Below are 16,360 nucleotides of genomic sequence, written 5' to 3' on the forward strand. Positions count from 1 at the left end.
TCTCTCCTTCCCAAGCTTTGTACTATTCACAGTGTGGTAAGCAGATCCTTTGTATTTTCATCCAAATCATTCATGAAAATATTGACCAGAGCTGTAGAGCATATCCCAGACACCTGCTTCCAATTGATTTCTGTCCATTTATCAGCATTTTTTTCACGCTGATTCAAGCTGTGAGTCTCTGACTTTGTTCAGCTACCTGAGCTTGTCGTTTTCGTTTCACCCCCAGTATTCCTCTTCAGCCAAGCACGGTGGGTGGCCCTGCCCCCATAACGTAGGAAGATATAGAAGTGATGAGAATGCCAGAAGTTGGAAGTGCCAAGCATCAGCACACTAACAGGGGAGCTGGTGCCCAGAGAAGGATGTGATCTGAGAGCTCTTTTTTGACTTTTCGTGAATTACAGTTTCTGAGATGAAAGAAATCTAAAACAAAGACAGTCCATTTAAATTGGGCTAGCTCTTACTGTTAGCATCTAACATCATCATCTCAACTGTGTAGCCTTGTGGAGAGAGAAGTGGGATGTTGTTATTCTTATCTTCCAGATCAGAGAAGCTGGGATTGTTCCTCAGCAAATGTTTGCTGAATGAATCAGTGAGTGAGTTTCAGGCTAGTCTTCACTTCAGCTTCATATTTTCAGATTCAGGGAGAGAAGGATGAGTGGCTTACACACACACACACACACACACACGCACGCACGCACGCGCACATGCACGCGCACACGCCATAATGAAGCCTCCTTCAGAACCAGAGCTCTGCCATTTCCAGTCAGTCTCCCCTTGATAGCTCCTGACCACACTGCTACATCTCTCCTCTGAACTCCCATAGCAGTGCTTGATGCTTTGCATGGCTGCCCAATTCATGCATTTATGTCTCATCACCCCAAATTCTGGAAGAGAAGTTAGGGCCACGGCTTCCCATTATTTTGTGCCTTTCACAGCATCAAGTACAGGCACTTGGTTGAGCAAACTGTCGAACCAAATGTGTCGCCACCAGGTGGCACCAGAGTTCCTGCTATTGCTCTGAGAATCTTGAGTAACTTTCAGCCATTTATTGCCAAGCTAGCCATTAAAAATGCCTTCCTTAATGAGGAAGCTTCAATTTATTTATTAAGTAGAATGCCAATAAATACTACAGTAGACACAAGTAAATTAACCAGGCAAAATTGTAACTTACCATTTTCCCCATGGTAGACTATTGTGTTCACACAGCCCCTCTGCCTGCTGCATGTCAGGCACTGAGCTCTCACCCCAGCAGCTGCTTTCCAGGCTTTGAAGAGAATCTGACTTTCAAGCCTCCCTGGCACAGAGTGTCTCGATACCTGAAAATGGCTTCAAATCCTTGGTTTGGGTTTTTGGATCATTTATTTTTCCTGGAAAGGACAAATTAAACATTATAAAGAAATTGCTATAACCCCACCACCTTTAATATGTTGATTATTTTGGTTATTTCATTGCAGTCTTTGCTCCCTTATATATGTGGCTTTATTAATTTTTGATTGTGTGAAGCCATAATAAGAGCTCTCATTTACTTAATGCTTACTATGCAACTATGCTTGTTGTTTTATATACGTTGCTGCTATTGAAATATAAGAGCTATTATATTGAATCCTTAAATTATATTTATTATATTACTTATATTGAATGCTTGCCTTGTTGGGTACTGTTCTAAAAGTTTTCCATGCATTAACTCCCATGACCTATATAGCCTGATGAGAGTAGGTACTGTTTACCTCATTTACAGTTCAGAAAACAGGCTGTCAGAGTTAAGTGACTTGCCTAAGGTAACACAGTAAATAGCCGTATTGGGATTCATATCTAGAACTCTTTAATTCTAAAATTACTGTTCTTTTCACTATATTATCGCATTCTGCTTTGTTCATTTGCTCTTTAATGATGTCTGTTTGTACTTCTTCTTTAGAAAGGGTGTAAGGATTCATAGAATCATTAAAATATGGGTTTGATGTATGTTATTCTCCTGCTGCTAGACTGTTAGCTCCTTGAGGACAGGGACGAACTATAGAGGTCATGTTTATTTATTTCTGCATTCCTCTTCTCATGAAGTGCAAAGTAAGTACTTGGATGAATGAGTGAAGGCTGCCTTCACCCTTCCAGGGAGTCTGAGATACAGGGCTGCTTAACAGAACCTTAGCGTGCTAGAGCTTGAAGGAGTTCGAAAATCAAGTCAAACCCTTCCTTTAAGGAGGAAGGCCCTCATTAGGGTTACCTACTGAGTTGGAGGCAGAACAGAACTAGAATCCAGGTTTGCTGGGCTTCTACTGGGCCATCTGGTTTCAAAGAGCCTAATCCTGTCCCTAAATCTCCTTCCTTCCTTCCCTTTCCTACCCACCCCCCTCCTCTCTTATCTTTCATGATGTGTAAGTTGAGTAGCTTTACACCCTTAAAGTTTCAAGCCTGAACGTTACAAAATGAGGCAAGATTTTCCATTCATTTTACACCGATGCCCAGACTTACTCCTAATTATGTCTTTTTTCAACCCAGAATAGAATCCAGGTCCTCTGCCTCTCACCACACCCAAAATATGCAGAGCTGCAGCTCACATAGGGAAAATTATCTTGACTGGGTTCCCCCCCAAGAACATGCTATTGGTGATTGATGGGGAGTGGGAAAGAGGCTATTAGGGCAGGCTGCTGGGTTTTATGTAACAGCCAACTTTTTGGAAAACCTCAAAGGAGATAGGAATTCCTGTTCTTTCTCAGAGCGGACACATGTGACCAGGCCATGTGATTTAATTCTTCTCTAGTTTCTGGGCCTACTGTTTTGTAAACACCCCCATGAGCCTGTTAAAGCAAACAATGTGAAGGCTAAAGACCCTGCCTGTAGCCCTTCTTTCCATACCCACCTTCATCTACCCCCCTTTTAGTGTCACGATTCTGGTTGCCTTATCCCCTAGTTTAAATAATCTGCAGTTGTTTGTTGTGATGTCTTTTCCTGGTCTCCAAGTATCTCCTAGAATGTCACCTGGAACATTATTTGGGTAGCCGTTAGTACATCCTGGTGCTTTTCACACTTTTTTTTGTAAGGCCAGAATATTTTAGAATGCTTCATTCAGAGTCAACTGCAGGTTGTTGTACAGTGGAATTGGTACTGAGGCTACATTGTTCGCTGACCAGTGGGCACACAGCGCTGGAAGCTCTAAAGCAAAGTGGCTGCTTACCATTTTCTTCCACTGTCTCTTTTTTTTTAATATGTAAAATAACACTAAAAAACTAACGCTTTTTCTTGCCACAGAGCAGTCTATGAGAGAGTAGTAGCTACAGACAGCTTAACACTAAAAAGATGCTTTAAGCTGCACTATCCAGTGTTGTAACCACCAGTCCCATGTGACAGCTGAACACTGGAAATGTGACTGGTCTCTTTTGAGATATTCTGTAAATGTAAAATAAACATCGGATTTTAAAGCTGTAGTACAAAAAAAAAGTAAAATATTTCATAGATAGTTTTATATTGACTACATCTTGAAACGGTAATATTTTAGATATATTGGGTTAAATAAAATATATTATTAAAATTAAGATCATCTGTTTCTTTTTACTTTTTTTTTAACATAGGTACTAGAAAACTTATTTATTTTTTTATAGTGGCTTTACCAGTTTATATTCCCACCAACAGTGTAGTAGGGTTCCCTTTTCTCCACACCCTCTCCATCATTTATTTCTTTTTTAACTTTATTTATTTATTTTTATACAGCAGGTTCTTACTAGTTATCTATTTTATACATATTAGTGTATATATGTCAATCTCCCAATTCATCCCACCACGACTCCCCGCCTCCTCCCTGCTTTCCCCCCTAGAAAACTTAAACTTACATATGAGACTCACATTATATTTGGACTGGGCAGCCTAGTCTAGAAATCCCCAAGAGTAAATAGTTTCTCAAAAGTTTTCTCTTCTGGAGGCTTCCCTGGTGGCGCAGTGGTTGAGAGTCCGCCTGCCGATGCAGGGGACATGGGTTCGTGCCCCGGTCCGGGAAGATCCCACATGCCGCGGAGCGGCTGGGCCCCGTGAGCCATGGCCACTGAGCCTGCGCGTCCGGAGCCTGTGCTCCGCGACGGGAGAGGCCACAACAGTGAGAGGCCCACGTACCAAAAAAAAAAAAAAAAAAAAAAAGCTTTCTCTTCTGTGGAACTTTAGGAAACTAGCTAATATTTTCCTCTCTATAGCCACCCCCCCTTTTTTTAAAAAAAATTCTTTCATTTCATTTAATGATACCAAGAAGAAAGCCTCTATTAAGTGCTAATTATCTGTTTTTACACCTGCTATTCACCTGAGAAGAGTGACATCTAGTAAAAACTGGGTGGTTGCGGGAGGGAGTTAGGAGACATTGGGGAGCAGAAGACTCGTGATTGGTCCAAACTTCTGACTTAGAATTGTTTTATACATTTGGAACTCTGTAGCTAACAAGTCTGAGGTAAAGATATGAAGGAGGGAAAGTAAAATAGATGCTCTTTAAAACAAATGTGCTTCCCTCTTAGGGTTCTAGTCTTGCTTTCCCCTCATTTATCTAAATTCACCGAGGACCTGTCATGGGCCAGACAGTTTCCTAGCACAGAGGAATCAGATGAGTGTGGCCTTGTCACTGCTCTCAAGGAGGTTACAGTAAGCTAGAGAACGAATTCGAATCCAGTCTCATACTCTAGGTAAGCACTGTAATGATGGTAGAAAAGAAAATGCGTTTGGAGCAATAGGAAGTCATGATTTATTCTGCCTAGAAGGGAGACTGAAGGTTTTGTGTGTCTTGGATGTGATACCCTCAGGCCAAAAGACAGATGGGAAGGATAATTTTGCCCTGAGGGGAACAGCCTGACTACAGGCATGGGGAATGGTAGGAGGTGGTCCTTGAAGTAGTAGTTTGGGGCTCCATTGTGGGGGATTTGACTGCCTGTCTAAGGATGTTGGGTCTAAGCATGTTGAATCTTATCCTGTAGACTGGGGACCCTTAGAGGGTTCTAAGCAGGGGGATGACATACTTCAAGACTGTGTGCTCCTGGGAAGGATAGATTGGAGGGGGAGACGCTGAATGCAAGGAGACTTAACAAAGAGGTCATAGTCAGCCAGGTAAGGGGTAGCAAGGGCTCAAATGTAAAGGAAAGAATATGTACAATAAACAGTCGGGTGGGGGAGTAAAAGGTTGGTGTCAAGCACGGTCCCAGATTTCTAACTTGGGTCACTAGGATGTGCCTTTATCCAAAATTGGAAATGTAGGAGAGGATCAGGCTAAAATGGAACACACAAGATGCGCTCTGGATTTGCAGATAGAGCTGCAGAGGGAGCCGGCTAGAGCTGAAGTGCTTGTGTTTGTGTTTCAGATGGTGACCCTCTTTCAGATGTGGGTTGTTCCCCTCTATTTCACAGTAAAGCTGCACTGGTGGAGGTTCCTAGTGATCTGGATCTTGTTCTCTGCCGTCACAGCCTTTGTCACCTTCCGAGCCACCCGAAAACCACTAGTACAGACAACCCCAAGGTGAGAATTTAGGAGTGGGTAGTGGGAAGGAGCTAGGCTTCCTGAACTAACGGGTTGGGATGCACGGGAGGCTAGTGGGTTAGACTGAAAAAATTAGTTTTTGTCTGCCAAGATTACTTGGCACAAAGCCCCACCAAAACGAGCTGATTGGGAGACCTCCTGCCCCATTCACAGAATAAAAACCTCCAAGTCTTTCCCTATAGCTTACCTTACAGTTTACATCAAGGTCCGTTTATATTAAAAGCTAACAAAATAAGTAAGCAAATCCTGGTCATTGTGGTCTCATTATAACTGTCATTTTCTTCTGTAACCTCTTCTCTGATCTCTAAATTAGATTTTCTGTCACATTCTCTCCTAGTGCCCTGTAGTTTTCCTTCATAAAACTTATCGTAGTTTATAACTAAATATTATTTTGAGTGTCTGTCTCCCCCACTAAACTAACTATGAGATCAGGAACCATATCCATTTTGTTTGTCACTGTATATCCAGGCCCTACCACGGGGTCTGGCACATAGCCTATTGTCTGAATTTTTGTTGAGTGAATGAATCTCAGCAAATTTACAATTTTCCAGCAAACAATACTTCCTTCTTTGGTCACAAAGCAGCCCCTGCCTGTATACATCTTTTTTCTTTTTTAATTAATTAATTAATTTATTTATTTTTGGCTACATTGTGTCTTCGCTGCCGCGCGCGGGCTTTCTCTAGTTGCGGCGAGTGGGGGCTACTCTTCGTTGCGGTGCATGGGTTTCTCATTGCGGTGGCTTCTCTTGTTGCGGAGCATGGGCTCTAGGCACGCGGGCTTCAGTAGTTGTGGCGCGTGGGCTCTAGAGCGCACACTCAGTAGTTGTGGCGCGCGGGCTTAGTTGCTCAGCGGCATGTGGGATCTTCCCGGACCAGGGCTGAAACGCATGTCCCCTGCATTGGCAGGCAGATGCTTAACCACTGCGCCACCAGGGAAGTCCCCTGTATAATTCTTTGTATTTCCAAATGCATTTCTCATTTGATCCTCCCAACCAGCTTGTGAGGTCATTTAATATCTATACTTGACAGAAAAAAAAAGAGATTTTCTCATTTATTCATTCATTCATTCAACAAGCACCTGCTATGTGTCAGGCCCTGTGCTGAGCACTGGGGATACAGAGCTGGAAAAGACATGGTCCCTGTTCTCAAGGAGTACTTGGTTTAATGGAGGAAATGGACAAGAAAGCAGCTGTTTTAGTGCAGTTGGTAAGTACTGTGAGACACGTGTGTACAGGTTCAGGAGAGCCTAAGAGAAGAACCGGCCAGCCTCAAGAGTTGTGACTATCCGATCCAAAGTTTTCCAAGTTGCAACTTGCTCTTTTTCCCATACCTCTTATGTTCCACCTTACTACAAACCTTTCTTTGGCTTTCTGAGTTTCATTCTACAAAGTAAAATTTATCTGCAAGGTGAGGTCAGTGATCTAGAAGCCCCTCTCTGGCTGTGGTAGTTTACATTAAAAGCCAGTATAGAATATACAGACTCTGGAGCCAGATGGATATGGATTGGAAACCCCAGCCCTGCCAGTTGTTAATTATATGACCCCTATGACTGCACGTTTCTTAGCCTTGAATTCTTTATCCCTAAAAATGTGATAATAATTGCTACCTCTGATAATAATTGCTACCTCATATAGGGTAAGAAAAAGTATAATAAAGCATGTTAAGAGTCATCGAGTAACATTTTCAACATCTAGCTAAAATGACTGAAAATGTGTCTATAACATGGGAGGTTTTTGATAACAGTAACAACTAGCATTTGATATTGCTTTACAATTTCAAAGTACTTTCATAAACACCCACTTATTTCATAAACACCCATTTATTCATGCAGCATTTATTGGGCATGTATTATATACACCAGGAAATTATATACACTATGTACAATCCAATGAGAAAGGTGGCAGGGGGTTCCTGTTTTAGAAATAAGTAAACTTGTCTCAGGTTGATATGACTTATCTGGGGTTACCCAGCTACTAAACCTCACTTAATCCAGGTTCCACCTAAAATGCCACATCCTTTCCACTGTGTCTCAGTCCCATCTGATCAGTACAAACCCTGGATAATGGAGCTCTCTGTGGTCTTTGAGGGCAGACACTGCAAGGTGTTCAGGTCCCTCCGCCAGCCTGAGAAGCCATCGCCCCTTGTTTAGCCACAGCAGGGAGGCCCAGGCAGGGACCTTGAGCATTCTCCCTGAGGCCCAGCAGGGTTGGCAGTAACCTACTCAGCTCTCAGGAGCCAGGCAGATTGCTAAGTTACTCCTTAGCTCTCCTCACAGGTAGAACAGTGGCTCCTGATATCAGGGACCTACCTCCATAACATTTAAAAGGCTCTGGTACATTCTGGGAACCATCTTTCCTCTCTGATCCTAGTTGCAGTCAATCAACCAGATTCCACACTGCTTTTCATTGGATCCTAGGGAGCATGGCTCCTCCTTCAGGAGAATCGCACAGCCCCATTCTACCGCACCCCGCCCCCATCACGCACACACATCCAATTCAAGGGTATTCGTTGAGTGCCTCCTTCCTTATCCCTTCTCCTTCAGGAAAAAAAATAAATTCAGAAGCAAACTCATTAGATATATTTCATTTTGTTATTAGCCTATGGGTAGGAGTGAAGCAGTATTCACATTAACCCTGCCCAGTTACAAAAGCCTGTAGCTAATTCTACCTTCTATTCATCTTCCCTTGAATCCTCTTTCCTGATAAGAATACCTGTTTCTTTCTGAGCACAGCTGTAGTTACTAATTTTCACTTCCTCATCCAACTAACCTGAATTTGAGATGACATACTTATCTGAGGTCAGCTGTGTACTTTCTTTGTTTGAGGTTGAAACTTCTCTTTTCTTCCCTTGGTCTGAGACCAGGAAAATACAAAGCACTAGCTCCCTGGTATGTGGAGGTGTTTCTGCAATTGAGGGAGTGACCAGCCTTGCTAAATAAAAGTCCTAAGCAAAGAGCCTGATGTCCCCATTGATGTGAGAGTAAGGGATTCTGGTGATCCAGAGGCTCTTAGGCCAGTCTTTCTGTGTCAGCTTTACTAATTTTTTCTCCTTTCTCCAGGTTGGTTTATAAGTGGTTCCTGCTGATCTATAAAATCAGCTATGCCACTGGCATCATTGGCTACATGGCTGTCATGTTTACCCTCTTTGGTCTTAACTTGTTATTCAAGTGAGTACCCTTTGCTTTTGTTTTTGCTAGTGTCTGGGCAGGAGGGACTGGTGAGATGTACCTTTGTTCCTGGGACAGGTCCTGAGTATGAACAAGGGGAACATGGCACCTAGGATAGGAGACTTGGCTTTGGAGGATGGGAGGATGGGTGGGCCTTCCATGATTTGTGCTGGCAAAGAGAAAGGAATGTCTGGATAATACAGAGTTAGAGTCTCAAATCATTGGTTGTACTTTCCAAGAATTTATATTTTAGTGGGAAAGTATAATAACAAAAGTAAGCATAATAATGATTATAGCCAGTTACTCATAACTCCATCACCCCAACAGAACCATTTTCCTTTTCCATGTGTGTATTGTTTACTGTAACATCCACTCTGAGTGGTCTTATGTTCAAGGAGAGTAGGAGTTGGCAAACTACATCCTGTGGGCCAAGTTGGCCTACCTTCTGCTTTTATAAAATAAAAATATTTTACTGGAACACTCATATTCATTTGTTTACACATTATCTATGGCTGTTTTTGCAGTAAAACAGCAGAGTTGGATAATCGTGGCAGAGACTATATGGGCCACAAAACCTAAAATACTTACAATCTGGACCTTTACAGAAAAAGTTTGCCGACCCTGGACTAGACAGTTGAACTCATGGGACACAGCTGGCCACACCTGGCAACAGATCCACCTAGAAAGATACAAGACAGGAAATAGCAGGGCAGCGTCTGCAGGAGTCCTCACAATAGTCCCAGGGCTGAGATATGAGGGAGTGAGACCACACAGATGAGTGTGGGAGCCAGCCAGGCCCAGAAGACCTACTTCTCCAAGGAACACATCAGGTTTAAAACTCTCCCGGTCCAGATGCAGTGTTCTAATCGCAGGTCAGGTTTAATATATAAGCATTACTACTTTGTGACACAGCTGACATTCCACCTTTAAGAGATTTCTCAGGAAACAGAGTTAACCTGTGGACTTTTAAGTCCTGCTCCGTTGTTGGTCACGTAGGTTGTTTTTTCAGTGCAGTGCTGTCACAGATAACATTGCAGAGTTGCTTCCTAAGGGTACATGACCAGGAGTGGAATTCTGGCTGTTGCTTCATATTGTCATAAGCTTTCCAAAAGGTCTGTATCAGCATACAGGTTTCCTCCACCCCCAGTTAAGGCAGAAGCCAAGTAATCCTGGACTCTGGGACTGGAGGGTACAGTGAGTAAGCAGGGCAGAAAAGGGTAGAAATGTGGTTTCCACAGCTGTAGGTTGTGGATTGGAACAATGCATTGAAGCTAGAGATTTAGGATTCAAATTTCAATTCATGACCACTGGCCTCTTCCCCAAACCAGGTATACTGTAGGCAGGAATCTCTGAAACTGAAAGGAATAAGTCCTACTTTATATAATGAGAGGACACCCATGGAATTCTTTCTTCCAGGGGTAGTACAGGCTGAAAGAATAAACAGGCTCCACAAATATTTACAGGAATTTATCAGTGTAGAGTCAACACATCTCATCAAAGAAAACCAAGGTACTTCCAGATATCTTCCTAACCTGGATGGTTAAAAAAAGTAAAAACCAAGATTCTCTATTATGTTTTAAAGGTATTTATTCTAGAATTACAGTTTCTTTTTTACTTTGATAAACTGTATAAGGAGGAAAACATAATTGAGAATCTTGACCATTTTTATGCTACTAATCAGGTTAATTGGTGTAAGATCATGACGTCTAGTTAGTAGGTTAAATGTTATAAGATTGGTGGGCAAATTCAACTTTCTAAGCTAAATGTAATTTACAACTTTAAGTGAACACGTACAATTCTTGGTACAAATGTTTTAACAAAGGTAGTTTTCTGTAATAAACATTTAAAGACTCAAGTTTGCAAACTGTTGGTCCCTGGAATTACTAAAACAAACTTCCTAATATTATAGGCCTATTGTCCTTAGTAAGGAGACTTGGACCAAAATTTAACTTTGATGACATGATACAGAATACGTATAGATGCAAGTTAAAATTTTATGGTAACTGGTATGTGTATATTTACTAACTTTATCTTTGTTTTCTAAAGATGTGGTTGGCAAACTTCTTTATAAAGGGCCAAATAATAAATATTTTAGGCTTTGTGGGACAAAAGGCAAACTCTAGGATGGTATATAGGTACTTATATAACGAGAGAAAACTCCTCCCTTGCTCCATCCTGTTTGCCTGGGTGGCCTGTCTCAGATGGTGGACATACTTTGTGCCCACTTGCCATCATATGAAACATTCTTAGAAGGAGGGGCCTGATGGAGGTGGGTGACCCCTGGGATCATTTTCGCTCTCTGCTCCAGTGACACCCAGATCCTGCTGTGCCCTTCCCTCCTTTTGAAGGGCTCAGCTATTTCAACTTGGGCAACTGGCTGGAGGTGAGGCAATTCAATAGTGAGTTGCTAACTTCCGGACTGAAAATTCCACTGCTTAGTGTGTAGCAGTTGCCAGTAGTGGAGTCCCCAACATATAGGTGCCAACTAGGGAGCTGCAAGCATGGTCATCAGTCAGAGGAGGCAGGCACTGGAAACAGAGTGGGGAAGTGAGCAGAAAGGGATACCCTGGCTTGGTCTTCACAGCTCCCAGTCCTAGGCTGTTCAGGTGGTGCCCACAGGTCATATACAGACAGGCAACAGGCTGGATTTGGTTTTAGTTTGCCAACACTTGCTCCAGCTATTAAAGCTTCCAGCTTTAGACGCTGCCATTTGTGTCCCAGAGTAGTAATCCAAAGCAGTTGCATCTCAGGGCAGGCCTTACAGGCCATGCTGCTTCCCTTACAGGATCAAACCAGAAGATGCCATGGACTTTGGCATTTCTCTCCTCTTCTATGGCCTCTACTATGGTGTTCTTGAGCGGGACTTTGCAGAAATGTGTGCAGACTACATGGCATCTACCATAGGGGTGAGTTCACTTGGGCTCCTTAATACTGCCTCCTGCCACCTCCAAAGAGTTCAGGATAGCATCACTTGTTTGATGGAAGAGATAAGCCATACAAAATCCTTCAGGATGTGAGTGGTATGTATGGAGGTTCCTTCCTTAAAATTTGGAAAACCGATCTCAGATGTACCCTGGAATTTTTAACTCTAAGCTATTATAAGAATCACTTTACCCCACAGGAAGTTAAGAGTCACTCAACAGATACTTATTTAATGCCTCTGTCTAGTGACAGAGATGGGTATTAAAGTAATAAAAACACAAATAAATTATATATGATACTTTATGATATTATATTATTAAAATTATAACTTTAATAAATATTATGAAGGGGAGGTTCATGATACTATGAACAAATATAATCATGTCATTTGACCTAGTCTTGGGGCTCAAAGATGGCTTCCCTGAAGATGTAACTATTGAGCTGACCTGAACAATGAGTAGAGTTAACCAGATGAAGTGAAAAGTGAAATGTATACCAGGTAGAGGAAATAGCATGTGTAAGAGGCCTGTAGTGGGAGAAAGGGTGAGCATTTTAAGGAACTAGGCTCATGTGGTTGTAGGGCTGAATTATAGTGGAAGTGTATGGAGGAATAATCAAAGGCTAGGCTAGAAAAAGCTGTAGAGGCCAAATGAAAGATTGTGATTTTTATACTAAAAATACTAGGGGGCTAAGATAGAAAATGACATCATCAGATTTGCACTTTGAAAAGATCATTCTGGCTGCTTGGATAGAGAACAGATTGGAGAGGGGTCCACAGATCAGAGTGACCCACTTAGTCTTTAAGAGACAATTGCAGTAGTCTGGGCAAGATGAAGGTAGCTTGGATTAGGGTAGAGATGGTGAAAAGTGAGAGAAATGGACTATCGGAGAGGTATTCTGGAGGTAAGGTTGACAGGACTTGGATATAGATTAGTTCTGGAGACTGAAGGAAAAAACATGAAGGAAAGAAAGGTAGGTATCAAAGCTGACATTTCTAACTCAAGCAACTCCTTGGATCCTTCACTGAGATAGGAAATGCTGCAAGAGGACCAAGTGGAGACCATGCAGAGATTCTTCAAGCTTAAAATATAGGTAAAGTAACAGCCAGTGTAAGAAACCCAACTCAATATCCTTATATCTTTTTTTTCAAAATGTCTGTTGTTTTGCTGTTTGTAAAAGTAATACATTCTTTTTGTAATTGTGTGAACAACACAGAAGTGCTTCCCATCTGAGTATCATCCTATTAGACCCAGCCATAAGAGGGAATATTTCCAAGTTTAATAGACATTTCCCCAGTTCTGTGCTGAAATAAGTGTGGTTCTGTCTGATGAGTGGGGACTGAAAGGCATTCAGAAGTTCTTGCTACTTCTGAGGTAGCAAGAGGTTTGGCAGATTGGAGAGAAACCCTAGGAGAATGTCAGGGAAGCAGGTTCTCTTGGAGCATCCAGATACCAGTCCTAGCTTTTAGGCAGCAGATATCAATGGAGACCAGTTGAGAAGTACATGAAAGCTTGGCACTGACTTCATATGAGGCACCTCAGGAACTCTTGCTGAGTCTGAGGCAGTTTTGCAGGTGGGGGCCTATTGGCTGTACGAATTTGTATGTCACTGCTACTGTGATCTCATTCATGCCACGGGCTGGTAGGCTTAGGGCAATTCACGTTAAGCAGGAGACTCAGCTATTATTCTTGGGTAACATTAATCAAGTACAGTTTTAGGTCTAGGACTTTGTTTCTCAGTATCCTGGGACTATTTTTATTTTTCCTGTAATGGATCAAATTGAAAACAGTGTATTGGGTCACTTTATAGACAGCCTATTAGATTCTTTTCTGAACAGCTGTCTTATGTTTTAGCAACATTTCACTGTCTCATCTATTTGTGTAGACTTCAGCTCTTCCTTTAACCAGTTCACTCCCCGAAGAGATTTCCAGACCCTAGATTGTCTAATTAGTAACTTCGCTTTCAACATCAGAGATTGTCTAATTAGTAACTTCGCTTTCAACAGCAGAGATTGTCTAATTACTAACTTCACTTTCAACAACAGCTGTTCACTGAGACTGCTTCTGTGGCACAGCCAGCTTTTCAGAGAATCCCTCTAGTGATTTCTTTTTCTTCTCGTTCTGTTTTTACAGGACCAATTCTCTGATTTTCCCAGGTTGTTAACAACTTTATCTCAAGGTTATTATCAGCTGCCAGTTTAAGCATAGCCTTTATTCCCTCAGGTGGGGCTCCCTAATAACCAATCTACAGAATCCCTTTCCTGAGCTCAGAATTGATCCACAAGTTAGCTTCTCCTCTGGGAGATAGAATTATTAAATTGGCCTCCCTAAGATGCAGTTTGAGCTGGGCCACTTTCCGTGCTCTTGGGAAGAATTATTGGGTGCTGCAGTGATTATAAGTGATAATCCCTCATAAGATAATTCCCTAATAATGATAAATTCCAGCTTCACCAAGAGACCTGGTGGGAGAATTTCTCGTTAGGGTGGAGAGTGCCTCAAACACTAGCTCCTGACCCCTCATACTCTCCTTCCTTTTATGGGATCTCATCCACCAGTGGTGGGATACCCCCACCACTCCACAATAACAGTCTGTCCCAAGGATAAACCCACATACCTCCCTGTACCTCTTAGCACAGAATCAAACAGTCACGTCGGACTTTATTAAAGGGTTGAGGATGAATAACAGGAAAATAAACTGTGAGTAGTTGAATGAGGTTGATCTGAGTTATCAGGCTGCCTGCTTTCCAGGGTTTTCAGACCCTGCCTCATCTAACTCTCAGCCTACCTCTGTATACTGGGTGTCATCTTAACACCCACCACCTAGAATCCACATCTGGACAGTACAGTCCTCCAGATGCCTAGACCTAAAGCCTGTGTTCCTGACAAAAATGATGCTGCCCCTCCCCTATACCACAGGGTATCTTACATGAGGATCTACCTCTTCCCTAGGTAATTGACATTGAGAATGGCTTTCCTTTTCAGAGGAGCCACTCTATCCAACTGTCTCTTTCAGAGGAGTCATTCTGAAAACTATCCAACAGAATGTGACCTTGCTGATCCTGACTATAGACAAGCAGTTTGCTGTTTCCCCAGGTTCCTGTCTTGGGGGTTCATAGGAAGACTAGGATAGCTTGTGATAGTACTGGGTGAGTCACCAGGAGTTAATGCATTTGTTGTTTTCCAATACTCTTAGCAAATATTGCTGAGACTTAGAGACAGGCCTTCTGCTAGGGCTCAGGATGCCAAGAGATTAGACCAGGCAGGAATATGGGAGAAGAGACTCCAACATGGGATAAAGGGATAGATTGCACCACCTTGGAGTGCTTTCCAACCCTGAGAAATCCAAGACTCTGTTATTTCTGCCCATGTCTTTGGTCAAGTGGGCCTTGGTCTGCTCAGGAACACCTGGGCCCCTGAGCCACAACAACCTGAATTTAAAGAATATTGCTGGCCTTGAAGCCAAAATCTGATCAGTGCTTTGGGGAGGGCAATTTGAGGAAGCCAGGAGACTCCAGCTTTCCACGCATTCATTGGCCAACTCATTATTTATTCAAGCAACAGTTATTTATCAACCATCTACAATGTACAGACTGTGACTGAGTGTAGCCCTTACTAGCACCACTGCCCACTTTCAGTAGCAGCCCTAGTTGTTTTTTTTTTAATTGTGGTAAAATACACATAACATACCATCTTAACCATTTTAAAGTGTACAGTTCAGTAGCATTAATACATTTACATTGTTCTTCAACTGTCACCATGATCCATCCATAGAACTCTTCATTTTGCAAAACTGAAGCTTCATACCCATTAAACAATAATTCCCCAATCCCCACTCTCCCCAGCCCCTGGCAACAATCATTCTACTTTCTGTCTCTATGAATTTGACCACTCTAGGTGCTTCATATAAGTGGACTCATATACAGTATTTGTCTTTTGTGACTGGCTTATTTCGCTTAGCATAATGTCTTCAGGGTTTACCTATGTGTCATGTGTCAGAATTTCCTTCCTTTTTAAGGCTAAGTAATATTCCATTGTGTGTATATACCACATTTTCAGTCCTGGTTATTTTTCGTAGTCTTTTGTATGTTCTGTGATCACAGCTTCTATCCCAGAGAGTCAAAGTTGATTTTGGAGCTGTTACCAGGTCAGAAACTAGGTCTGATTCATCTCTTGGTCTACCTCTGGGAGTAGTTTGACCTAAAAAGATCTGTAATTAATTAATTTCACAATTCCTAGAAATAAAACCATGATGTTTTATAATTGTATTAACAAGCATTCTCAATTCCTTTTACACCATTCTGCACTACTCTTTTTAGAGTAGAATAGCTCTTTGTTTTGCCTCACTTGGAGAAATTTGTAACTGTTTTGTTGAGTCAGGTCGATTCAAGGGAATCATGGATGGTGTCTGTGTTCTCCAGCTGGTTACTGTGAGGTCATAAGCTTGTGACAGCCAGACAGTCTAGTTTCCATTCACACCCAAAAATCATGTTGGGGTGGGGTGGAGGTGGGGGAGTGGGGGAGTGGGGGATTGTGAAATAAGCTTATTTCTGGGGCTTCCTCCTCCGCGAGAGTGATTGGGCAGGCAGGGTAGTAACACATTGTTTATGCTGCATTGGGCCAGGTGTCCTGCCTCACATTTTCTATCTCCTGAGCAAATTGCTGTGCCCCAGATTTACTGCTTCCTGGATCCTCAGCAGCCCCAGATAATGTGAGGACAGGACTATCTGCTCATTCATCTGACTTGAAGTAGTAGAAAGAGCCAGGAGGTTAGAA

At 42.3% G+C, this 16,360-nt stretch overlaps 1 protein-coding gene across 2 annotated transcripts in view; it reads left to right on the plus strand.

The window, feature by feature from the left end:
- RNF121 (ring finger protein 121) overlaps window positions 1-16,360 on the plus strand; it is an 84,665-nt gene that overhangs the window by 55,003 nt on the left and 13,302 nt on the right. For both annotated transcript variants that reach the window (XM_022565807.3, XM_089915256.1), the window contains 3 exons: window positions 5,325-5,479; window positions 8,559-8,666; window positions 11,452-11,572. In XM_022565807.3, the coding sequence (XP_022421515.1) occupies window positions 5,325-5,479; window positions 8,559-8,666; window positions 11,452-11,572 (384 nt within the window). The remainder of the gene's footprint in view (window positions 1-5,324; window positions 5,480-8,558; window positions 8,667-11,451; window positions 11,573-16,360) is intronic.

Source organism: Delphinapterus leucas, chromosome 7 (genome assembly GCF_059928025.1).
Source record: "Delphinapterus leucas isolate spDelLeu-1000000601 "Yukka" chromosome 7, BTC_Dleu_Yukka2, whole genome shotgun sequence".
NCBI lineage: Eukaryota > Metazoa > Chordata > Mammalia > Artiodactyla > Monodontidae > Delphinapterus > Delphinapterus leucas.